This window comes from Rousettus aegyptiacus, unplaced genomic scaffold (genome assembly GCF_014176215.1).
Source record: "Rousettus aegyptiacus isolate mRouAeg1 unplaced genomic scaffold, mRouAeg1.p scaffold_m13_p_2, whole genome shotgun sequence".
NCBI classification, from domain to species: Eukaryota; Metazoa; Chordata; class Mammalia; order Chiroptera; family Pteropodidae; genus Rousettus; species Rousettus aegyptiacus.
Window position 1 is genome coordinate 161,637,095 of NW_023416295.1, and position 27,130 is coordinate 161,664,224.

At 36.2% G+C, this 27,130-nt stretch overlaps 2 protein-coding genes across 12 annotated transcripts in view; one reads left to right on the top strand and one right to left on the bottom strand.

Moving 5' to 3' along the window:
• ANO4 (anoctamin 4) overlaps positions 1-10,008 on the top strand; it is a 322,241-nt gene extending 312,233 nt beyond the window's left edge. For all 11 annotated transcript variants that reach the window (XM_036237351.1, XM_036237354.1, XM_036237349.1 and 8 more), the window contains 4 exons: positions 178-297; positions 5,263-5,368; positions 7,012-7,207; positions 9,276-10,008. In XM_036237351.1, coding sequence (XP_036093244.1) covers positions 178-297; positions 5,263-5,368; positions 7,012-7,203 — 418 coding nt within the window. In that variant the 3' untranslated portion in view covers positions 7,204-7,207; positions 9,276-10,008. The remainder of the gene's footprint in view (positions 1-177; positions 298-5,262; positions 5,369-7,011; positions 7,208-9,275) is intronic.
• A 10,400-nt stretch (positions 10,009-20,408) lies between these two features.
• Positions 20,409-27,130, bottom strand: part of SLC5A8 (solute carrier family 5 member 8) — a 46,409-nt gene continuing 39,687 nt past the window's right edge. The window contains exons 13-15 of the mRNA XM_016127085.2: positions 25,367-25,470; positions 22,031-22,110; positions 20,409-21,770 (exon numbers count right to left, since the gene is read on the bottom strand). Of these exons, the coding sequence (XP_015982571.1) occupies positions 21,645-21,770; positions 22,031-22,110; positions 25,367-25,470 (310 nt within the window). The 3' untranslated portion in view covers positions 20,409-21,644. The remainder of the gene's footprint in view (positions 21,771-22,030; positions 22,111-25,366; positions 25,471-27,130) is intronic.

Sequence of the window (27,130 nt, forward strand, 5' to 3'; positions counted from 1 at the left end):
TGTTCCTGATTAAACAAACCCAGGGTTTTTCAGTGTATTCTAAATTGAATGCTTGTAACGAGGCAAGACCAGCTAAAAGTACTTAAAACTGTAAGAAATTCTAGGAAATAGAGCCTTTACTGAATCAGATGCAGAGGTGATCAGAGTTCTGATTATAGAATCTGCTTTCTCTTTTAGGTGCATGGTTGGCTATGTGAATGCCAGCTTGTCTGTGTTTCGAATTTCTGACTTTGAGAATCGATCTGAGCCTGAGTCCGATGGCAGTGAGTTCTCGGGGACCCCTCTCAAGTACTGCAGGTGAGCGTGGCACTCTTAGCCCAAGATGGGCTGGCTCTGCCTTGTGGCAGTTTGACTCAGTTAGCCCTTGCTGACTGAGTTGGTTTAAAGCAGTTCTTCACCTTAATATGCATTAAAATCTCCTGGAAAATTTTGAACTCTCTTAACCAGGCTGTGACCCAGACCAACTAAAACATAATCTCTGGGGCTGGAACCCTGACATCCAGATCCAGGAAGACCGGAGAGTTACAAATAAAAAGTCAAAGTGACCCGCAGCAAGGTATTATAAAAGTATCGAAAATTAAAGACAAAAAGGGAATATTAAAAGAAAAAAAAAATTGTTACATACACACAAAGGAAACCTAATAAGACTCAAGAAATTTTTCAACAGAACCTTTGTAGGCCAGAAGGGAATAACACAATATATTCAATGTACTGAAAGAAAAAAAGCCTCCACCAAGAATACTCTTCCTGGCAAAGCTGACCTTCAGAACTGAAGGAGAGAGAAAGAGTTTTCCAGACAAGCAAAGCTGAAGGAGCTCATCATGTCCAGAGCAGCCTTACCAGAAATGTTAAAAGAACGTCTTTAAGCTGAAACTAAAGGATGCTAATTAGTAATAAGAAAACAACCGAAACTATAAATCTCACTGGTAAAGGTAAATATACAGAAAAGGTAGTGGAATCACTTATTAAGCTAGTAGAAGGTTAAGACAAAGGTAGTAAAAGTAATTATAATTACAATGAAGGGATACATAAGATAAAGATTAAATTGTGACATCAAATACATAAAACATGGCAGGATCGTAAAAATGTAGAGCTTTAGAATGCGATCCAACTTAAGTTGTTATCAGCTTAAAATAGACTGCTATAAATACAAGTCGTTATACGTAAGCCTTATGGTAACCACAAGCATTTAGATGGGTCTTATTTTTTAACCATTTGGCCACTGTCTTTTGATGGGAGAGTTTAGTCAACTTAAATTCAAAGTAGTCATTGATAAATGCGTGCCTATTGCCATTTTGCTCATTGTTCTCTGGGTGTTTTGTAGTTCTCTCTTCCTTTTCTTGCTCTCTTCCTTTGTGGCTTGATGACTCTCTTTAGTGACATGCTCAGATTCCTTTCTCTTCGTATTGTGTATCTACTATAGATTTTTGCTTATGGTTACCAGACAAGCCTACAGCTCATGTCATACTCAGTGGTGAAAAGCTGAAAGCTTTTCCTCTAAGATCAGAAACAAGACAAGGAAGTTGCCGCTTTAATTCATCACAGTACTGGAAGACCTAGCTAGAGCAATTAGGCATGAAAAAGAAATAAAGGCATATAAACCAGAAAGGAAAAAGTAAAATTGTCACTATTTGCAGATGACATTACATGTAGAAAACCCTAAAGGCTACAAAAAACTGTTAGAACTAAAAAACAAATTCAGTAAAGTTGCAGATACGAAGTCAGTATAAACTCCTAAAAGTAAACATAGCTGGTAAGCTCTTTGACCTTGGTCTTAGTGATGATTTCTTTAATCTGACTCCAAAAGCAGAGGCAACAAAAGGAAAAATGAACAAGTAGGACTACATCAGGCTAAAAAGCTTCTGCACAGCAAAGGAAACCAACAAAAAGAAAAGGCTACCTACAAAATGGGGAAAATCTATTTGTAAGTCATATATCTGTTAAGGGGCGAATATCCAAAATATATAAAGAACTCATACAACTCAATAACAAAAAAAATAAAATTCAGTTTAAAAATGGGCAGGTGGTCTGAATAGACATTTTTCCAAAAAAAGCATACAGAACACCAGTAGGTACATGAAAAGTTGCTCAACAGCAATAATCACTAAGGAATGCAAATCGAAGTCACAACGAGCTATCTTATCATCTCACACCTGTTAGAATGGCTATTATCAAAAGGCGATAAATAACTTTAGTGTTAGTGAAGATGTGGAGTAAAGGGAACTCTGTGCTGTGGGTGGGAATGTAAATTGGTGCAGCCACTATGGAAATTCTATGGGGGGGGGTCTCACAAAATTAAAAATAGTACTATCATGTGAACCAGCAGTTCTACTTCTGGGTATTTTTCTGAAAAACAAAAACACTAACGCAAAAAGATATCTGCGCTCCCATGCTTATCGCAGCATTATTTATGATGTCTGTGACAGAAACGACCTGATATAAGTGTCCATTGATGGATAAATGGATAAAAAAAAAATGTGATATACATACACACAATGGAATATTACTCAGCCATAAAATAAAAGGAAATACTGCCATTTGTGACAATATGGATGAACCTTGAAGGCATTATGCTAAATGAAATAAGTCAGAGAAAAACAAATACTATATGATCTCATTTGTATATGGAATCTAGAAACCAAACAAATGAAAAATCCAGACTCATAAATTCAGAGAACAGATTAGTAGTCACCAAACGCTGGGTGTGGGAGGGGTGGGAAAAATGCGTGAAGACAGTCAAAATGTACCAACTTCCCATTATAAAATAAGCAGGTCCTGGGGATCTAACACACAGCACGATAACTATAGTTAATAATACTGTGTTCATATTTAAAAGTTGCTAAGGAGCAGATCTTAAAAGTTCTCATTGCAAGAACAAAAATTTAATAGTAAATAAAGTTGGAACCCAGAGTAGTAGAGGCTTGGGACTTTTATCCAGAGGGTATTTGCTGAAATGGATAGACTTGAGCTTTGTTTTTCAAGACCTTACATGGTTAGAGAAGTTAAAAGAAAGAGAAAATGACCAGCCCTGTGAGTATAAATCTAAACGTACACTATATAAAACAACAACCATATACTCATACTAGAATCTGTTTTATAGCAGTGGAACTAAATACACTACATGCAGCAGCATGGATGAATCTTCGTAGCATGATAGTGAGAAAAAAAGCAAACCTCAGAAGACTACATACAGTGTAACATCTTTTCTAGAAATTTCAAAGACAAAGCTATACAGTATATTAAAACACGAATATACTCACATATACATAAATGTGTTAATTATAAAAATGAAATTCAGGATAAGAGAAGCAAGAGAAAGGGATGGAGGAGCACAAAGGTAGGTAGATACAAGTTCCTGGTCATGTTTTAATTCTTGGGTCATGTGGTGGATTTATGAGAGTTCATTATATAAGTATTAAGTAAATGTAAAAATTAGAGAAAACAATAATATGATTAGACCAAGAAGGTTATAAGAATTATGATTAAGCCAGTTCTGTGCAAAATAATGTCATACGGAAATGCAAATGCTCAAGAATAGTTAAGACACTTTTGAAGAACAAGGTGGAGATTTGTTAGATACAGTATGAAATTCTAGAAATTAATCTGTGTAGTGGTGTCAGAGTGAACAGATAGAAAATGGAATAGAATTGAGAACTCAAAAATAAATTGCATGATAATTAAAGATGTAATCACAGATAACTCATACAGTATGAGTCCATTTATATAGAGTTCAAACCATACGAAACCAAGTACTATTTTATTTAGGAACACTTAAATAAGTAGTATAACTATAAAGAAAAGCAGAAGATTGCTGCAGCAGTACCTCTCGGGGTGTCTGAGATTGCTGGGGAGGCACTCGCCCCGTGTTCTAGGTCTGAACTTGAATGGGGTTACAAGAGGTTCACTTATCATTCTTTCAAATGTATATACACTTTTTTCACGGGAGTTAACTGTATCTGGTGCCTGAAAAATGTTTGCAAGGCAATTGATCATCCCTTTCCTGAGAAGTAAAAGCAGTTTTAGAGAATGCACTAACTGAAATCAAATGCGAACATCCCACTTTTTCCTCATGTAAAATTGAAGACAAGAAATGAGAAGCGTTGCTTTCTAAAAACGACTCTGACTCGAAAAAATTCCTCCAAACACTAATGCCACTGGGTGCCTTAGTTTCCTTGAAGGTACTAAACTAAAAGATTAGAGAAATAAAACTTTGACTTAATTGGCTTTGAAGCTTGGCTTCCTGGCTGTTTTTACAGCAGGACGGGGAAGTGTTTTCTTTGTAGAAGTGCCAGGGAACACGTAGCCAGTCATTATGCAAATAAATAGCACTGCACCAGAAACAGAGACTCAGGGCACAAAGGACACCTGAGCATGGCCCTCCCTCGAAACTCTGCCTCATGGAAAAGGCCAGCGGGATCAGGCGTAGGCTGGAGCGTGAACGCGGAGCTCCACTTGCCACAATCATCTGCAAAATCATACAAGAAAAAAGTGACAGTCCAAATTTTAGAGCAGAGTGAGATGAAAACTCTTATTTTGATGACAGGGAAAACTGATGTCCAGAGAAGCTTCATGAATTACCTAAGATCATATTAGTCCAGCACACCCTAAACTTGGTTCCAGTGTGCTTTTCGAACTGAGTAATTCTGGAGACAGCTGCAGGCAGCGAAGCAGATGACAGCTGAACGCACTGGCGTCATCGAAGTTTAATTCCTTAAGGTAGCAATAAGGAATTCTCTGGAAAGAAACTTGACTTTATGGTACAATGACTTGAAAGAGTAGGAAAGCCAGAAACCTGGCTGGATTTCAAGGCTCCAGCAGCGTCTTCAAGATCCTGCCTCTCTGCTGGCCGTTTTGATTTGTTGATTTTATTCTCAACCAGGCTCTCTCTACACAGTCTGTGATGGCCATCAGCAGCTCTAGGCTTTTAACTTTCTGTGGGCTTAGTGATAATTCACTAAGTGATCATCCTAGCAGCAGTCCTGGTGATGAGTCTCACTGATCCAGTCTGGCTTACCTTCTGAGCCGGGGTCAGGGGAGGGGACAAACTCTGTCCAACCCACATAGATGATTCCCCAGAGGGGAAGAGAGATTCTTTTATCAGAAGAAGAAATGCTGGACAAATAAAACAACAGATGTCTAGTAGTATACAGAGGCTTTCTCAGCTTTTCTCCCATGAATAAGGGCCACATAGTGGGAATGAAAGCGACTTGGGAGTTGGGACAATCACAGTTTGGAATGTAACACTGTGCCGTACATTTGTAGATACCGAGACTACCGTGACCCTCCTCATTCACTGGTGCCCTACGGCTACACACTGCAGTTCTGGCACGTCCTCGCTGCTCGCCTGGCTTTTATCATTGTGTTTGAGGTAAGTTTTTTTTAACCAATTCCTTTATATCCTTTGACGCAATGAAGTAACTACAATAATGAATATGTTTTGAGAACTTTCAATGTGATTGTTTGTGTCCAGATGTGATATAATGATATTGTGTAAACTCTTTTTCTTCCCTTTAATTAAAGTCTTTGAATTTTCCAAGAAAAATTTGGAAGTCCATTGTTGTTAATTGTTAACGAATGAGACAAGAATGACTGGGCAAATTGTGGTTTTTTTCATCCCACCCCAAGATTCTATCCATCATGTCTGAAGTTTGCCTTTCACAGGCCCTCCAAGATGATCTTGATGCAGGTGTTCAAGGACCATAGTTTGGAAATCATTGAACTGGGTATTACAAGTGGTAGCTTCTGGTTGTGTATTACTTATGTTCAAGTACGCAAATAACTATTAATGACCTAAGACTCAGAATAGACTTATAAAGCAAAATCTAGCTAGTAATCGCATGTATTGTGTATCAATAAAAATATATTATCTATTTTCCTTTCATCTTTTAAGAAAGTTGCTGCTAAAAATAGTTTGTGTTTCTATAACTGTACTCATAGAAATTTTATCTTTTGTCACATATATTAAAGCCAAATTAATGCAAGCCAAGGCTGCCTTTTGGTTTGGACTAGAAGCTTCCTATACCTCTTTGAAACTACTCCAAGAGAGGACTATACTAAGCTGTTCTTCCCTGGGAATTAACTTATCAATGGCTGAGTCCCTCTTTAAAGAAACTTTTAACCCATCATTGTCTTAAAATTTTTTAAACAAAATAGAAAAGGCATTGCATTAAATTGTCATTTGGTTTACGAAGTAGAACTTTCCTTTTCAATATATTTTTATTTTAAAAAACTATAAATATATCAAAAAATCCTCTTAAGTGGCAGGATCATATGCTACCATGAATTACCAAATTTACCAACATTTCAGTAAAGCTAAGAATACTTAATGGTGTTATTGGGACATGATTAATCTTTATTTAATACATTAGAATTCTAAAGACCTTTAAATTGCCATCTGGTACTTTAGTGGTCACCATCATATAGGTGAACAGAAGTGACAGTGATTCTAGAGTTTCAGGTATTAGTATTTCAGGTAAAGAATTTGTAACAGTTTACCTCCCTCCCCATCCCCCCCAAAAAAGTTTCTTCCTGAATGATTATTGCTCTAGGCCCATTGATAATTCTTACAATCCAGATTAGCAGAGCATTTAGAAATCCACAGAGCATCTTTAAACATTTTCCTATAATTTTCACAATACTTTATTTATAGATGAGCAAATTTGGGACCAGAGTGACTTATGCTCAGGTAGGCAGAAAGGTCTTTAGTAAAAGATACAAAATTGGGATTCAGATCTGGGTTTTCTGATTCCACAGTGTACATGCTACTGACTCTCCTTTGCATTTTTTTGACCATTTCTTCTCCATCTCCTTTTCTAACTCCCGTGTGGTACCATCAGACCAAGTTCAGTCCTCACCTATCCCTGAGATTCTCTTTGCCAACACATAACTCCCCTGGCCTCAGCCTACTTTCCAGGTACTCCAGAACAAAAGAAGTTCCTGAACCACCCCCCAGAGCTCTTTCCAGTTGATGGAAAGTAGACCTGACTGTTGTGTTCTCCTCTGTGTTTTTAGCACCTCGTGTTTTGTATAAAGCACCTCATTTCATATCTGATCCCAGACCTCCCAAAAGATCTCAGAGACCGAATGAGGAGAGAGAAGTACTTGATTCAGGAGATGATGTATGAAGCGGAACTAGAGCGTCTCCAGAAGGAACGAAAGGAGAGGAAGAAAAACGGAAAAGCACACCACAATGAGTGGCCATGACCAGGTCGGTGAGAGGTGTGCGCATGGTCTGAAAGCTCTCCTTGATTGGGAAAGGGCACTTCCAACTCCTTGAGTCAAAGCTTGCCATTGTTCTACTGATAGGGATGGATCGAGATAACTCTGCAGAAGCTTCCAAAACCAGCTTGTTTCATACTTCAATTGCAAAGTTAACTTCGTCTTCCCTTCGCATACAACTCCTACAACTCTTCTTAGCCTCTATGCCACACTCTGGCCCAGCAGTCAAGGTCTCATGAGTTAGTCTAGTGTTCCCTGAAATTAGCCTTCCTTTTCCTTCCACTCTACCCCTGGCTATTCACTTTAATATCCTCAGGGAAACATGCCTTTTCTTTCTGGTAAACTCGCCTTTTCATCTCACCTGTGGTGGCCTTCCTTCCATCACTGTTTATTGTTTCCTCCCAGGCTAATTCATGTAAGAGGCTCATCAGCCCATCAAGACTCACTACTCATAAACTTCTCTGTTATTGTATCAGTACAACATATGTTGACATATATTGATCTGCATTGCTCATTTATTATTTTCAAATAGTTATCAGGCTTCCCTAGCACAATTGTAAGCATCTTGAGGAAAGATACTATGGATGGTAATTTATTCCTCCAATTAGCAGTTTAAGCACATGGCACCCATTAAATGCACATTCAGCTAATAAAGGTTGGATGGATTAAGGTTAAAATCATTGTAAGAAAGTTCAATAATGTTTCTACATGTCTTATCAAAAAGTTCTTCTGAAACCTCCTCTTAGCAAGTCAGTTACTAGCTGTGTCCCTGGACAAGTCACTTAACTTCTCTGAGCCTCAGTCTCCTCCGAGATGGAATGATTAGACAAGCTCTCAGTTTTGATACTCTATGAATCTAAGTGCAGCGTTTCTTTTGCCTTCCTTGCCCTTCATTTCTCTCTTTGTTTGAACAATTTTGGAAAATATTTTCCAAAATTCAGCCTCTAAAAGAAAAATGAGATATACAAGGAAAAAAGTATATTTTTCACTTTTTGTATAGGTTAAGATGATTATCCATAGAGAAGTTTGTTAAATTAGTGAAGCTGTAACAAGCCAGATCTGTGATAAGAGTCCAGGTTACTATAAGTTAGATATGAGGGTAGACTTGGCAATCATCTAGACCCCAGGCCCACAGGCTCTACCCTCAATTCCAGAGTAGACTCCGGCCTTTCTAAAGGCAAGAAATGTTTTGCTACTTAGCCAAATAGCAGATCTGGGAAATAGCAAAATGCTATGTGACTTTGGGGAAAACTAATTTTTGTGAGCCTGCTTATTTGGCAGAACATGCAGTTCACTGTATGTGAAACATTTACAAAACAATAAAATGCTGTAGAATACTATACAAGATTGGTATTGTTAAGCACTGTGTTGTAGTCCACCAGATTCTAGACCTGGCTTTTTCCATTCTCTATATGACCTGGGATTGAACATTCACAGGGATATGATACATTCGCAAAGTAAAGGAGTTGGACCGAACAATACTTTAAGAGCCTATCCTGCTTTAACCTGGGATTCTATAACTTGCTGCATATCCCTGGTCCTCATACCCATTCTGATGTTCTCTTCTGGCTCTGGTCAGCCTTTGGAGGAGAAAGGCTGACTATCGCTTTGGTTGGCATATGAGGCAGACATTAGTGAAAAAAATTGCTCCCGGGAGCTCCAGTGGCCAGAGACCAAGGCACAGGCAGTGGTATTATACATATCTCAGGGTCTCTGGGCTGCAGGGCCAGTAATCAATTGGGAGATTCTTCTGGCCTCATTGTTTTTGGGCTGCTTTCTCCCTAATGAGGCCATTTCTAATTTTTGCTTAAAGGTGTAGTGTTTGCCTGTCTATCTCTATTCCCCTGACAGTTGGCAGGATGTCACCTAGCTTCAGACTGCCTCCCTGACTCAATCTGTAAAGTAGGCACAATAATATTTATAATATACGTCATTCAGTTTGGGGTTACAAATTCTTTTAAATGCCTTTGATTCATGGTAAGTACAAACCATTGCACACTGTGTTCTTAAGCTATCGTGCATACGCAGGAGTTTAATGCCTTCTTTTCTCTTTCCAGGTAATTGTTCGTTTCCAGGTCAAGGACCTGAATTCTGTTTACTTCTCCTGGCTGTGCAAAAGCACATTCACATGAATGACTAAAATGCAACCGCAGTGCATGTCGCAGACATCGGCAGCAGCAGGGGGTCTCAAAGGACTGCCTGGGAAGTCACATTGCAGTCCTGCACACACTTGCTATCTGTTCATAGACCATTCCTGACCAAGCAAGCATGCACATCATGGGCAGTTACACTCTCAAGTTTTTAAAACCAAGGGGAACTTGTATACTGGGCCTGTTTTTCAGCCTGTTTGCTACCTTTTTTGCATTCTGTCCCATGTGAATTTTACAGACACTGGGCTAAAAAAGGGATTTGGACACCTGGACACACATTCCTAGAATGTCATCATATGGTCCTAATTCCATGTCAAACAATACAAACAAGACCCTGTTTACAACTTTTTCTTTTTTTTTAATTTCAGATCTTTCTGAGATTATTATATATGACGTATCTATAGCTATCTGTATGGCCATAGATTTCTGTGTGTACATATGTATAGTCATGTATTCTTACATATGTACATACAAATACAGAGATATATAAAGTACATAAAAATTCCTTACTTGTAAATAGCCAAAAAGTACTGACATGAATGATGAATTTTCACATTTAAATAGTCATCGACATGAAGCCATGTTTAATGCTTGTATAATGTGATGCAATAAAATTTAAAATAAATTTATGCACATGGAATCTTTGCAGCTGGGTCTTCTGAAATTCTGTTGTATTTCCTTCTCATGGAATAAAAGGAATCACAGCACAGTGGGATCCTTAAAGAAAGGTCCATCACTCCCAAACACCCCTCAGAAATTGCTTTGCCCTGCAGAGAAACATTTCTCTTCCTAACCCACCTTTTCCATCTCGTTTCCATGCTACCTTCTTAGGATACCAAGCTGACCAATTAGAAATCACTCAGAAGAGCTTGAAGGATGCCATTGACACACCTTGTTGAGGAAATGTGAAATACGGCCAATGATACTTACAATGCTTTTGATTACCCTGCCTACTAGTATACTCTAAGCTTGAGAAAGGGGCTGTCTGGGGAAATGCGTTTCTAAGCAAAGCCTGTTCTAATTACTTTTCTTCCAGAGACTGTAGAACTGCCCTTGAACCATGTTATCACCTTTCCTAGGTCAGCTGGGGAGAGGACAGCACTCCCATTACCCATCACCTGTCCATAAAACACTGCCTCATTTGGGCTGTGGTTTCACATTTTCTAGGCTAGACCATGTGTTAGGTTACAAAAGAATTCTTAGCAAATTCAAAAAAACTCAAATACCAGGTGTCTGCTCTGACCACAATGGTATGAAACTAAAAATCAATAACAGGAGGGAAATAGGAAAATTCACCTATACAAGCATACCTTGTTTTATTATGCTTTGGTTATTGGATTTCATGGATATGTGTACAAGTTGAAGGTAACACCCTCCACCAATTCAGTGAGACAAAAAGATTATGACTCACTGAAGGCTGAGGTGATAGCATTTTTTAGCAGTAAAATGTTTTTAATTAAGGCATGCACATTATTTTTTTAGATATAATGCTATTGCACACTTAATAGGCTACAGTTTAGAGTAAACGTAACTTTTATAATTCTCTGGGAAACCAAAAAATTCATTTGACTTTATTGTGATATTTGCATTATTATGGTGGTCTGGAACTGAATCCACAACATCTCAAGTTTGTATGTGGAAATTACAACACTCTCCTGAAAAAAAAAAACAAAAACAAAACAAAACAAAAACAATGGATCAAAAAAAATTAAAGAGAAAATTAAAAATTAGCTTGAAAGAAACAAAAATAGAATACAACATAATAGAATTTATAGGATGCAGTAAAAGCATTTCCAAGAGTTTATAGCCTTAAATGCCTACATTAATCGTTAATCAACAAGGAACATCTCATATAGACAACCTAACTCTACACCACAAGGAACAAGAACAAACTGAGCCCAAATTTAGCAGAAGGAAGGAAATAATAAAGATTACAGCATAAATAGAGAAGAGAAAAACCATAAAAACACTAACAAACAGTTGGCTTTTTGAAAAGATAAAAAGAAGTGACAAAACTTTAGCTAAACTAAGCACAAAAGAGAATCAAAATTAACAAAATTACAAATGAAAAAGGATACATTACATCTGAATCCACGGAAATACAAGAATCAGAAGAGGCTGCTAAGAACAATTATATGCCAACAAATTGGACAACCCAGAATAGATAAATTCCTAGAAACACAACTTACCAAGACTATATCATGAAGAAATAGAAAATCTGAACAACAACAAAAACTGAACAGACCAATTACTAGAAAGGAGATTAAATCAGTAATAAAAAATTTTCCAAAGAAGAAAACCCCAGGATTAAATAGCTTTGGTGAATTCTACCAAACGTTTAAAGAATTAATGTCAATCCTCAAACTCTTCCAAAAAAATCAAAGATGGAATACTTCCAAACTCATTTTGCGAGGCCAGCAATACTCTGATACCAAAGCCAGAAAAGGACACTATAAGAAAATAAAGCCAGAGGCCAATGTCCCTGATGAATAAAGATGCTGAAATTCTCAATAAAATAGGAGCAAAGCCCATTTAGCAGCATGTTAAAAGGATCATTTACCATGATCAAAGTGGGATTTATCCCTGGGATGCAAGAAGTTTTAACATGCACAAATCAATAAATGCGATATGTCACAATAAAAAATTTTAAAATCATAGGATTATATCAATAGATCCAGAAAAAGTTTGATAAAATCCAACATCTGTTTATAAAACCTCTTAACAAATTAGACATAAAGGAATAAACCTCAACATACTAAAGGCTATATATGACTATCCTACAGCTAACATCATATAAAATGATAAAAAGCTGATTTTCCTCTAAGGGAGTCCATTCTCAACTCATATTCAACGTAGTATGAGAAGCATAGCTAGATCAATCAAGCAAGAAATAAAAGTCATCAGAAATGCAAAGGAAGTAAATTTCTATTTTCAGATGACACGATTCTATATATAGAAAATCTTTCACCCAAAAAACCTGTTATAACTAATAAAATTCAGTAGAGTTGTAGGATAAAAATTAACATAGAAAATCAATAGCATTTCTATATGCTAACAAATGATCTCAATCCTATTTACAATAGCAACAAAACAAAATACAAATAAATTTAAGGAGGTGAGAGACCTTTACACTGAAAACTATAAGACAGTGATGAAAGAAATTGCAGACACAAATTGAAAAATATCCTGTGTCAATGGATTAGAAGAGTGAAAATTGTAAAAATGTCCATGCTACCCAAAGCTACCTAAAGATTAATGCAGTTCCTATCAAAATTCCATCAGCATTTTTAACAGAAGTACAAAAAACAATCCTAAAATGTTTATGGAACCACAGAAGACCCTGAATGGTAGATGTAATCCTGAGAAAAAAAAAATGAACAAAGGAGGCATCACATTTCTTGATTTCAAGCTATATTTAAAAAACCATAATAACCAACAGTATGGTATTGGCTTAAAAACAGACATATAGACCAGTAGGACAAACTAGAGAGCCCAGAAATAAATTGATGAATATACAGTCAACTAATATTTGCCAAGGAAGCCAAAAATACTGAATGGAGAAAACAGTATCTTCAATAACTGGTGCTGGAACAATCCATGTAAAAGAATGATGCTAAACCCCTTTCTTACACAACTCACAAAAATTAACCAGAAAATTCCTAGAAGAAAACATAGGGAAAAAGATCCTCGATAAAGGTCTTAGCAATGATTTTTTTCAATACGACACCTAAAGCACGAAATCAAAAATAAACAGATGGGACTACATCAAAGTAAAATGCTTCTGCACAGCAAAAGAAATGATCAAAAAAAGACAATAAAAATTTCAAATCTTCTAAAAGTTGAAACAATATTTTCAAACCATATATTTGATAAGGTATTAATGTCTAGAATATATAAAGAACTCATACAACTCAATAACAAAAGATCCAATTAAAAATTGAGCAGAGGATCTAAATAGACATTGTTTCAAAGATGACATACAGATGGCCAACAGGTAAGTGAAAATACACTCCAACATCACTAATCAGTGAAATGCAAATCAAGCCCACAGGGAGATATCACCTCACATCTATTAGAATGATTATTATCAAAAAGGAAATAAGTGTTGACAAGAATGTGGAAAAAAGGGACTTCCTGTGCACTGTTGATGGGAATGTAAATTGATTCAGCCACTATGGAAAACATTATGGATGTTCTTCCAAAATTAAAACTAGAACTATAATTTCAATCGGCAATGTCAGGGGTCTTCGACCTCTAGGTTATGGACCAGTACCCGTCTGCACAGCAGGAGGCGAGGGGAGGGTGAGTGAAGCTTCATCTGTATTTGCACCCGCTCCCCGGCACCTCGGCCCCACAACAGATCATCAAGCATTAGATTCTCATAGGAACGCCAGTCTCTGGTGCCAAAAAGTTGGGGACCACTGAGCAATTCCATTCCTGGGTATTTATCCAAAGGGAACAAGAATACTAACTCAAAAAGATATCTGTACCCTCATGTTCATTGCAGCATTATTTATAACAGCCAAGACATAAAAGCAACCTAAGTGTTCATCAATGGATGAATGGATAAAGAAAATATGATCTATATGTACATATACAATGAAATATTCAGTCATAAAAAAGAAGAAAATCTTGGAATTTGTGACGTTGGTGGACCCTGGTGCATTATGCTAAATGAAATAATAGAGATAGAGAAGAATAATGTATGATTTCACATGTGGAATCTAAAAAAAAAAGCAAAGCTAAACAAAAATTGTACTCATAGATACAGAGACCAAATTTTGTAGTCAGAGGAAGGGGGAGATGCAGATGAAGGTGGTTCAAAGGTACAAACTTCCAGTTATAAGTCTCGGGGATATAATACACAGCATGGTGACTATAGTAAATACTGTACTGTAGCTTTGAAAGTTGTTGAGAGTAGTCTTAAAAGTTCACATCATAAGAAAAAACATAACTGTGTGGTGATGAATGCTAATTAGACTTACTGTGGTGATTATTTTGCAATATATACAAATATTGAATCATTATGTAGAACACCTGAAACCAATATAGCATATGTCAATTATGTCTCATTTTAAAAAGAAAAGTACTAGAGATGTAATGTAAAATATGATGGCCATAATAGTTAACACTGTTATATGGTATATCTGAAAGGTGTTAGAGTAGATCATAAGATTTCTCATCATAAGAAAACATTTTTCTTCTTCTTTCATATCTACTTGATAGATATTAACTGTGTAATTACTTCACAATATATTTAAGTCAAATCATTTGCTGTATACCTTAAATTTATACAGTGCTGCATGTCAATTATATCTCAATAAAAGCGATTGTTTATCAGGTAAATGCATGCAAAAACAATATAGTCATCAAAATATTAGCATATTTTTATGATGAACTTTGTTTCCCTGTCTTGATGGTGGAATATTTTAAATATCATGAATAATGCATATGCCATAATTTGAGGATTTTCTACCTAATCTTATGAGTCTTCATAAGACTCAAATATTAGAAATATCCTACCTCTACACTATAATTTTTATTAAAACCTTGGCTGTCTGGATCCCTCATGAAAGTAGTGACTCTGGATATAAAGTTATCCACATAGTTAGCAAGATGGGGGGATTAATCTTGAAACTGGCAACCTTTTATTTTAGCCAATATTTTTAAATTGAAATCTTTCTATAAATGTACTATACACTTTCTAGTAATATACAGTACAGGCATATTGAGTATATAGCAAATGCCCCTGCCAGGCAGCAGATCCTCCTAGATTCAGCATTCCCAAACCTTGAATGATTTTCAGGGAAGTTCTGGTCTGAAGTCCAGATTCAGAGTCCTAACTCTGAATCCTGGCTGTCAAAGCCGGCCACTCACACAAACTTCCGCGTCATTTCCAACTCCATGCTAACCAGGTCCATTTCCTCATGTCCCGCAGAAGAGCACACTCCTTTGCTCCTTCCAAAGTTTTGCTTATACTCTCCCCTCCATGCCCACACTTCCTGACAAAACATATTTTCTCTCTTCTTTGTCTATTCAGATCATCACCAGCTTCAAGGTCTAGTTCAAACTCCAACTATCCAACAAGTACATCTCCTGGCAGGTCCACTGGGCTCTCTCTGGCCAGAATTCTCCTATTGCACAATCATCCCACTCGGACTCTTTCCTTAGTACAGCGTGTCTGTCTTATATCCTCAGACAGCTTGTAAGCGATAGAGGTCAAGAACCCCACCCTCGCCTTCCCCAATGCCTAACAGAGTGTGATGCCTACAAGGCAAATTTTCAGTGCTTCTTAAAATAAGTGAATCTAAAAGAGATTTCACTTACAGCATGCAATCAATTTAAACTAATTTTCCTGTAAATCTATTTCAACATGAAAGAGCCAAGTGTCTTAAGACTGGAGTCTTGCACTTGACTCTCTATATAATCCACTCGGGTGAAGAAATTAAAGTCAGTCATTTAAGTGCCAGCTATTGTTTTTTCCCCCAACAGAAACACTAATTTCCCCCAGATTGCCAATTGGCTGTCTAGATTTAGATACCAATTTTATAATATTTTCAACAAACAAAAAAATTAAGGCAGGCTTGCTTGACAATGTTCCTATTATATGACATTTTATATACATAATGTACTCAATTTGGATCCCATTAATCTGGCATGGAGAGGTAAATACTAAAAAGCTGTTATCAATGGGCCCCTATGCACAGCTGCATCAGCCTGTCTAGAATTAGTCCACAAGGAGGTAATTTTAACATTCATTAATTCAGATTTCACTAATTAGAAGCTGTGATCATTTGGAAGGGCTGAGGTCCAATATGCAAAACAAATACTGTGATCGAATAGAGTAAATATTCAAACCATTTTTGAACGAATCATTTAAACATAGTTTATTTGCTAATAATAACAACCCCAGTTTGTTTTTCCTACTAATTATCATTATTTAGCCCAGTAGTTCTCTAGCTCTAGTATGCATTAGAATCACCTGGACCCTTACCACCACCATTTCTGATTTAGGAGGTCTGAGATGGGCTGAAGAATTTCAATTGCTACAAGTACCCAGGTGGTGTTGATACTGTTAGTTGGGCAATGCTCTGAAAACCACTGATCTAGTCAATATTTGCCATAATTTGAATTATTTTAATATGCTCTACAATTAAAGCTGAACTTGATCAATTTTACCTGAGTGTATAATATTTTAGAGCATACACCCTGGTCCAAAGGTAGGTGGGTAGCAATTTCAAACAATAGCAGTATCAGTTAATCATAACATTCAGTATGAAGCACTGTTACTGCAGATGCCCAGCTGAGAAGAGCACTGGGCATTCCTTAAAACACTAGGTCAGTGTCACACAAAGGTTCTTCACTCTGACCTGCACTTTGTTATGAGCCCCGAAACCTGACAAGAAGTCCTACTAACTTCAGCTCCCACCCTCGGCAATTTAGGAGTGAGCTTACACCAATATGTACAGTAGAACAAAAATATTAGGTTTATGGACTCTGGAGTAAGACGAAACTATGTTCAGAAAAAAATAAGTGATTTAAATTCTCTAAAATGTAGTTACCTCATGAAGTGGACACCGTAGGACACTGCAGAGATCACCCTTCGGGGAAGGACTCTTTGCTCCAGCCGCGGAGAGTGGTATTGGCAAGGAAGCCGTCTTCTCTCTGCTCCTTTTTGAGTGTCTCACTGCAGAGATCACCTGGTCCAAGACCACTCCCCTTCCCGTGACAGCCATCAGTGACTAATTGATGCAGGAATATGAAAGCCTGGCTAACTTGGCCCACCTTGAGATAACTCCGAAGGGCTCCTCTCAGTTCAATCTCTGTGAGAAAATTGTCCTTGGATCTGCTTTCCAGTTCAACCTCTACCTCTGCCCAAACCTGCTTCTGTCATCTTCCTTCCACAGGTGTTGACCATAAAAGCACTCCTTCATAAATGTTAAACACATTAAACTCCATCTTAGACTTCCCAGGGAATTAAACCTATGACACTCATTTAAAAACAAACAAGCAAGCAAAAAGGTGGATGAAGACTCTAAGAGGCAGGAACTGTATGGATTTATTCATTCAGCAAATATTTACTGGACCATATTCTGATCTACGTGCTAACAATACAGCAGCGAACACAGGTGTCTATGTTTAAGAGATCACGAAAAGCATTAAGAGGTTGAAATCAATTTTTAACTATAGTATTGACTACTTACTATAAAAATAGTTCTCCCTCCCATCGACACTCCTCAACCTGACTAGATATTTTAGTTGTCTAAGATTATAATATACAATATTCATGTTGTGTTCAGAAACCATAAAATTCTTGTCAGTCTAAACAGGTCTCAGCCTTTTTGAGCCTAATTCCCATATGGGTTTCCTTCCTATGTCATGCTGCTCTTCTGTTTCACTAGGTTCTAGGAAACTGTGAGGCTAAATTCCTATTTGCCTGGACACCTCATTCAGCAATTTCTGCTTCTGTGCTCATGAAACATGGTAGCCTCTCTAACACCCCAAGGCCATATGCTTGCCCAGACATAACACTCACCTATGTATTTACTGGAGTCTTGTGGCTCAAAGCTCTAACCAGAAAAAAAGGCACAGGTTTTGTTGGTTTTCAAATTCCACAAACCTATGGTGATTTGCTGTGGCCATCCCAGGACCCAGTACGTGGAATAGGACACAGAGACCCTTTCTCAGAGATTCACAAATATATTAACTCTCATTGCTTCCCTCTAACCCTCTCAGCATCTGGAATCCATTTCTAATCCAGGGGTTTGAGAACCTAGCTCTTACCTTCATTAATTATTCAATTTGACATTTGTCCCCAAAAACAGACAACTGCAAAGACACTTGTAGAGAGTTTATTCAGCAAGTTGAAAAATTAGAAATACAACCATGTTTTACAGTATATATTCAAGTCCCTTCATTTGTTTCACAAACAATAGGCCCACAACTTAAATGTAAATTTGAATTTGTAGTAACTAAAAATGATCATTCACTCAGTTGACTTAGTATAAACTATCGCTATTGGAAAAAAACGCAGAATTTTCCCATAAGAACAGAGAGTAACTTCCCCCATCTCAGCTTCCATCCCTGCCCCCTGTATCTACATCATGGACAGACACTCAGCTGTTACCAATAAACTATACTTTCTGGGGTATTTATAAATAAAACAATATTGTGAAATCTTCATATTCATATACTTAATATTTCCTTCATTCCGATGTGTCTTAATGTTGGAAATCACATTGGGAAACCAAACCCTCTTAAGAGTTGTTTTCATAATTATTCACAATTCTATAGTCTTTAATATATTTTTAAATGCTGTGGACATACATGGTCATTATTCTGCATCGTAACATTCCGTATGCTAGTGATATTTACTCTACATCTGTAGATGAGAACGATCAGACAGAAGAATCATGGCAATCTCCTTAAAGGAACACAACCAGGGTGTGTGACTTCTGGACAATCTAGATTGCAACCTTACCCCCTAGGGCAGAATTTCTCAGATTCACTATTGATTTTGGGGGCAGGATCATTTTTTGTTGTGGAGAAGAGGGGCTGCCCTGTGCATCAAAGGATGTTTAGCAGCGTCCCTGAATCCTGTCTACTAGCACCGTCTCACCAGCTGTGACAAACAAAAATGTGCCCAGATACTTCCAAATGTCCCTTGAGGTGCGAAACTGCCCCACTAAGAACCATTGGTCTAGTGAGAAAATGACTCCATAATAAGCAACTAAATAGATGAATATACATTTATACTGTTTTATATCCTACATATAAAATTTTCATTTCTCTATGGAGTGAATATGATTGGTCTATAGTTTTATTTAAAGTTTACATTCTCTCTGTTAGAATAATCCTGATCCCTAAATATATTTTAATGCCACATATATTTTAGAGAAAGAACTATCTCAACATTATTACATTGCAAATTATTAACAGATCATCTTTTTTTTTTTAACTAGCAAATGACTTTGGTCTCAAATTTTCATTCCCAAACATATTGAAATTTTAAATAACGCTATTTGAGTTAATAAAGTGCTATCTGATCTTCTATACTCACAGTATTTCTGTGAGGTAGGTAAGTATTTAGTGTTATGTTCCATAATTAGAGGAGATTAAGGATAAAGTCAAAGTCATACAATTCATCAGTGGCAAAATAAAGATAGACAATTTGTGTGGCTCTTCCCTCCTGTTAGGGTTATTGTGATTAAACATAATTAAATACATTAAATTACTTAATTTACATTATAATATATTAACATTTTACCTCTATTTGATTTTACCCAAAGATTTAAATAAAATAAAATTTTTAACAATAACATCACTTTGATTTCTTAAGAATTTTATCTGGCACTCTTATGCGTTTCTAAAAGCAAAATACAAATGGTTCATAATATCACAAAGGTATACTTTGTTAAAAGAAAGTAGACAAGAATGTATGTACCATATCTCTCATTAAGAATCATTGCCAAAACATAAAATGTTAGAAGCCAGAATGAAAAAAAGTCAAGGAAAAAAAGAATACATTGCAAAACACTTGGCAATCAGATAAGAGAAAAAAAATTATTTAAATAACCTGATTTGGATTTCCAAAATTGAAGAATTCTACATTTATGCATTTAAAATTATTAAATAAATAACAACAGTTCAAATCACACTCATATAAAACAAATAAGATTGTATATTCTTACTCATTAAAACATTATAGAAAGATTTACAAAGTTTGATGTATGCTTACAAATACATTAATTAAAAATAACATCCATACACATATGAATATATGAATACATGGCTAATTTAAACTATATAAATCTCTTTGCTTTAGATAAATGCTACTTCCTATTTTTTATTTCTTAATGTTTTCAATTGGCAACCTCAATGTACAGAGCATGCTTAACTAAAAATCAGAAAATAAGCAAAAAATCATGTAATTATAAAATATTATAATGTACATAAGTATTTCTTAAACTACTATTTTAAAACATCATAAAGCTAAAAAAAAAACCTCTAACCAAAATCTAATGTGGGTACTACAGAAAAAAAGTTATTGATGAAAGTCTTATCAAAGCAAAATAAACAAAAAAACTTTGAGACTTGAAATTTTATAACATGAAACAATACACATATTTAGTAATTCCAGAATATAAAATAAAAATAATAGTGTTTGCCTATATAATTTAGCTCTTTAACTAGGTGACTATATTAGAATTCGAGGATTCTAAGTATATGTACCATTAAATTTAACTAATTGCAAAGTAGTTGACATTCAAAAATACAACTTAATAGCATTCAATGTAATCATCTAACTCCATGGAACTTAACCATTTAAATAATGTAAATGTTCTTGGAACACTAAATCCATGAGTACCTATGCTGAAAGCACTTTAGTTAGTATCAGGCTCATGGCTGTTTATAATGTGTAGGTTTGGACTTAGTGAACCAGGATATGGGTTAGCATGATCCACATAGGACGTCTAAGACATGTGCATGCCCAAAACAATAAACAGGAAATTAGAAAGGGAAGTAAAGGTAAAGTGCACAACAAAATCAAAGTCGATGGGTCAGAAACTAAGAATACAGATAGGAACCAGAGTCGAAGAAAAGCAATATAAGCAGACAGTAGCCAGGAACCTTAGAAAATAAGCAAAAAAGCACAGGACTAGATGCATAGAACCAAGATCTTGATCACTGCGCCCACATTCTGTCCTAAACATGATGCTTACCTCATTTCTGAGCCAGAATTTGTTCCAAGGTTAATATGTGCCCTGGGCTGATCAGGTTGATGAGATGCAAAGACATACACAACACAGGGGGTTGCCTCATTGCTCCCTAAGAACAGAGTATGTAGTAGGAGGGAGAAAAGCTCTTTTCAATATTAGGTACAATTCTGGCGAGCCTCTAAACTTATACGATAGCACCAAATGCTTGGTAAATGTTTTTAATAATGCCTGAATTTAATATGCTTATGACCATCAAGTATGTGTTTATTAGCCTTTCAGCAAATATATGTAGTCATAACTTTCACAGTCACAGCTTTAAGGTAATAAAAGAGAAAAGGAAATGCCAATGCTGAAACTCTTAACTTCAGAGTAGCATTGATTAATAAGTGTAGTTAAGTGAAGAAAGTCAGGACTTTAACAAAAACATATCCCTCCAAAAGCGTCCCCCCATGTGCTTGTGAAAGGGAGAAAAAAAAAAGTCTAAACCTGATCCAATTATCTCAGAAAAACATGTAAAACTAGGACACTGTACAATCATCTAGTTATTACAGTTGCTTCACAAATGAGTCCCATTGATCTTGCCACTTTGATCTGTTAAGTTCAATTCAATGTGGTTGAAAGTAGGATTATCAGTTCCACCATCTTCTACTGTATGAGATTTATAGCTTAAAACATGCTTCTTCTAAAAGAAAATGTTAACACAGTGATTAGAAAAAAAGAAACTGTTCATTCATTCAATTCTAAATAATTGTTACTATTGCTTTTCTTTCTCTAAATCTGCTTTGTAGTTTACTGAGGGTGAGTTATACAATAAAAACAGATCATCAAATCGAGAAAATATCTTCCTTGTCCATCAGAGTTCAAAAGTTTGAAGGCCAACTAGGAGTCTATCCAGGTGATAAAAAGTCTTATTAATTTGAGAAAAGAACAAGGCCAACTTACTTTCTTAAAAATGTCAAACTTGAATAAAATATCCTCTTTGGTTAATAAAAATCTGCAGTCTATGTTTTGTTTTCTTCCTCCTGAAAAATACATTATTTACATTGTTAAAAAGACACCTGTAACCACCCAGTGACAGTCTATCATGCAGGCATTTAGCTTGTGCACATTCAATTCTATGTGCTTATAAAACACAAAGAGAAGGAGAATCTTTTAAATAGTTCTGGAGACAGTCCTCCGTTTCTCTTCCTTCAGTCAGTCTCATATTCTGCAAGGCTCTCATTGTGATAAATATGAGTGCAGTGTTTAAAGATAAATGCAAGCCAACTGCTTCATCTGATACTCAACTAGAGAGTCATCTGCCCCAATACTGGTGGAGAATCTGGTTTAAAAGCATCCTTCATGATCTATCAATAAAATATCAAACCATCTGCCTCTGCTTCAGACAGTGGAGTTGCCTTTCCCCAATTTTGTGGCCGTGAATGTAGATGTGCGTAAGAAATGTAGGAAATTACGAACTGTTAAATAAATTATTTCAGTGAAAATCAGTATGATGATTTGTGTTTGAGCCAATTCCTCTTCCCTAAGGTTTTGTTTGACAAAAATTATTCTTTGGTTTGGTATTTTATTTGTGGATCACAGAAGATGCTTTAAAAACTGTGTATCTCAAAGAATGGTTCTCAAACTACCTCTACCCAAATCATCTAGATGTACTTAAAATGCAGATTCCTGGACTCCAACCTGGACTAACCCAATTTGAACCTCTGGGGTGAGGCCACTGACTCCTGATTTCTACCAATGCTTGAGAACCACCACTTTGGTGAAAAATACTAGACTTCTAATTATGGGAACCTTCACTGTCCTGGAGATGGTGTCAACTTGAAATTAATTCACTCAACATTGTTGAGGGCCTACCATGTACGAAAGACTCTACTAGGTGCTGGAGAGGCAGAGGTGACTAAAACAAGCACTGCACTCACAGCTTACAATCTACTTAAGGAATTATCCTACTTTTCCAATAAGAGACACACTCATTGTGCATAGTAATGGTTAGGTGAAACGAAAGGCCCGCCAAGTCTCTCTGGACTGAATTCTTACAGACTCCTAGTATCCTACAGTTGATTTTAAAATATATTTCCCAAGGAGCTTTAGAATTTTAAGTTTCTAGATTTTTTTTTTTTCCTCAAGGTGCTCACTGATGCTGTGGAGTAGGAATGAATTATTTATGAAATTCATGAAGTTGTGTTTTTTATCGCTGGATGCCTGCTCACTGCAGAGAGAATTACTTTAAAAAACCAAAATATATTATTGTATATGATTATCAAACCAAAGCATTTAAAGAAAAGAAAAAAGAATTCTTTAATACTCTATTCTTAAAGAAAAAAAATGGCTTGAATAAGGATCAAAGGTCAAACAGAACATGAAGATCAGCTAGGTGTATTCCATATCTGAACAATTAGGTTACCAGTTAGAAAAGTTTAAAATCTGTCTTAAAATATATCAAAACAGATGAGAGAATAAACCTACTGTGTTGGTAATTTTATTTATGAGAAAAATCATAGTCCTTTTTGAAAAGAAAGAATAGTTTAAAACTTTGAGAGATAACAAATAGCTACAAACTTTATTATAAATGTATAATTATACATTGTAATATGTAATGATATTATAATTGACAATTATAATTATATTAATATCACTAGTAATTGTCAATATAACTTAATTATAAATACAAGTATCAGAAGTTTGAAAGACGGTGCTATCCAGCTGCCAAAAACAATGACTGATAGTAGGATTCTGTAAACTGTTACAACGCTAGCAGCTTTGTAGCATAAAGCAAACAAAGATATCACATGCACTTGGACAAAGTGTAGAATTTCTAACTAGTTATTACACATTTGATAAAGAGGAACTAGAGCTGCCCTCTCCTAATTTGGCTGCTATGGATGTATATGCTTGAGGGTATGTAGGAACTCAGAGAGCCCAGCGCTCTTCACCAACTCCACACTACTACTCTGGTCTGAGCCACTGTGATCGCTCACCTGGATTACTGCAATAGCCTCCTACCTGCCCTCCTTCCCTTACAGACTATTCTCAAGACTGGATCAGACCGCTCCTTTGAGAATTATTGGAAAAGTAATTGAAAATATATTCCATATAGTAGACCTAAAAGACACAGAGCTGGAAAACAGGAGAGAAAAGATAAGAAAATTAGAAGAACTGTCCAAGACTCAAACGTTTGACTAACAAGAGTTTCCAGAAAGAGAAAAACAGAAAATGGCAGGAAGTTACAAAAGAAAGAATATAGGAAAATGCCCTCAAAATGAAGGACATGGGTCATCAGATTGAAAGGACCTTGCTGTGGGCCTAGGACTAGGCAGTCACTGTGGAATGGATCACATGCAAAGGTCAACAGGTAGCACGGCCTTAACATTCTCAATAGCAACATAGTAAATAAGCTAGAAGAAAATTACGACATTCTCTAAGAAATAAGGTTATTTTCAGCTCCGATTCTCTACTATCAATCAAGTATAAAGGAGAATTAAAGACATTTTTTCCAGACATTCATCATTTCCAAAATCTCTTCTCTTGTCCATCCTTTCTCAGGAAAGTGCTATAGGATGTGCTCCATTCAATTAAGGGAGTAAACAAGAACTAGGAATAATGAGATACAGGCAGTAGGGAATCCATCCTAGGATGTAGACCAAAGGAATTAACAAAATGAGGACAAAATGAAGTCCTAGGAGAACGGCTGTAGAGCAATCCAACAGAGCAGTGTATACTATGTATATTATCAGTTTGTTTTTTTAAATTATTTCTTTTTTAAAGTTTATGAGCATCTGAAAATAGCCTTCACACTATGTTAATATATAGAGATTGTAATTATTGCTCCTAACTTGTGTATACTTCTTTACCGTTTACAAAGGTCAGTATGGAACAACGAAAAGCTCATGGCACAGGGTTGTTGTAAAACTGTGTGTAAAATCCCTAGCTACATGCAATTTTTTCAAGCATTTTATTTTTGTCATCACGCAATCTGGGAGATAGGCAAATCGATTATTATTATTCTCATTTCACACAAAAGATATCTAAGGCTCAGAGTAGCTGTACAGACTTCTCCAAGTTCATGCAGCTAGTGAATGACAGAACAAAGATTCAAATAAAGATTCAAATAAAGCGGTTTCTGCTTTCACATTCGGTCTCTCAAATTTCCCATGAGTAAAATGGAACAAGTAATTAAACTAGTTGTTAATAGGACTATAGCAAAATGACATAAGTATCTATAAAACAGATACAGTAAAAACTGATACAGAGGGAAATACAATACTAATGTTTAGTTACCTGTTGGTAGACTGACAAGCATTCCCACAAATAATGTTATCAAAGTTCCAAGAGTGCTGAAGTATAAATATGATAAAGAATACCAGTTATCCATCAGTGGAGTCCTAAGAGAGAGCAGAAGCATAACTGTAGATTTCATGTAACGCTACTAGCAACTAAGAGTATGTGTCAATAATCCTCATGGGCAAAGTCATAATATAATAAGATGTTTTTAATATCATGATCTGCTATTCCAATTTTATCTTATTGAATGAAGAAAAGTAAGACTTAACCTTGACCAGATACTATAATACTAAAAAATGTCCACGTATATTCATTCAACTGCTTTACATCCCAGGTACTGTTCAAGTCACTAGAAAGTCTACCATAAAAAAAGGTAGATGAGGCTCCTGCCCTAGGAAAGTTTACATTCTAATGGGAAGAGAAATATAATAAACAAGTAAACTAATTAATAAATGTAATGTTCACAAATGGAAAGTGCTATACAGAAAATAAAGCAAGGTAATATGACATTAACTTAGTGGAAAGAAGGAACTACTCTAATGTGTGGTCAGAGAAAGCCTTTGTGAGGAAGAGACATCTGAACTGGGATCTGAATAACTTATCGTCAGCTGTATCGTTGACTCCTCTTGCACACTAGTAAAACTGAACTATGCGTGATTTCCTAAGATGCCATGTGGCTTCGGGCCTTCATGCCATACTATATATTGTTTCTCCATTTTGCAATTTACACTCTTTCCTTTTGTCCCTCCTGCCCAACCTTGATTAAGTCCTACTCATGTAATCCTCCTCTGAAAAGGCTTCTTTGACTCCACCCAGGAATAGTTAGACTCTTCCTCCTCCTGGCTCCCATGAAGGCTTATAAATACCAGTTATCACAACATATTGTTTAGTTGTTTATTTTCTTGTCCAACTTTTCTTCTGGCAATTTTCTGTGACAAGAATGCCTTTCCAGACCTTCTCCCTCTGGCCAATCTCTGCATTCTTCGACTAGTACTACATCTCTGGAGACTTCATGGCAATCTACACTCCAACTTTGTCTATATTAACAATTACTTTTCAAGTAGTTATTAGTTATTTACCATGAGCTAATTATTATACTCATTGTGTTTACTGAGTTAACTGTTCTGTGCATATTATAAATGACTAATATAATTTCTTGCAAGGCAAGAACCACAGTGAATGGGAGGGGAAGACTTTTTATGAATGTAACATAAATGGCCAGCCCAGGACTGAGTACATAGTTCATGCTCAAAAATTCTTGTTTATTAGCTGAGTTATTGTATAAAGATATAAATGTATACCTTATAAATATATAAATTTACAAATATGTATTTTATAAATATAAAAGTGATTATTATGGTACCAGGCACACAGTAAACCTCAGGAAATTAATTTGTTTCAGGAATCCAAATAACCATTTTGTCTTAGATTCTTAAATTAAGAGAAATAGTTACATGATCAGATAAATGCTAAGCAAAATTGTGAAACGAGAAGTACATCTTGAACGTCCTCCCACTCATCCTTCCGTTAATCTTTTCTCCCTTTCTGACTCTCTCTAATGACTTCCTGACCCCCCATTAGTGCTTTCATGCTTGTCCAGACTGCTCCCTGCATCTCTTTACCCCTCTGTCTATAGCAGCCCACCTAGTCACACCTCACCCAAATATGCCCCAGACTCTGGAACTACCTTTTCTCTCTTCCCGTACAGACTTTACCAGCCTTGAACTCTCACTAACAAGCATTCTCATAGTTGAATTCCCT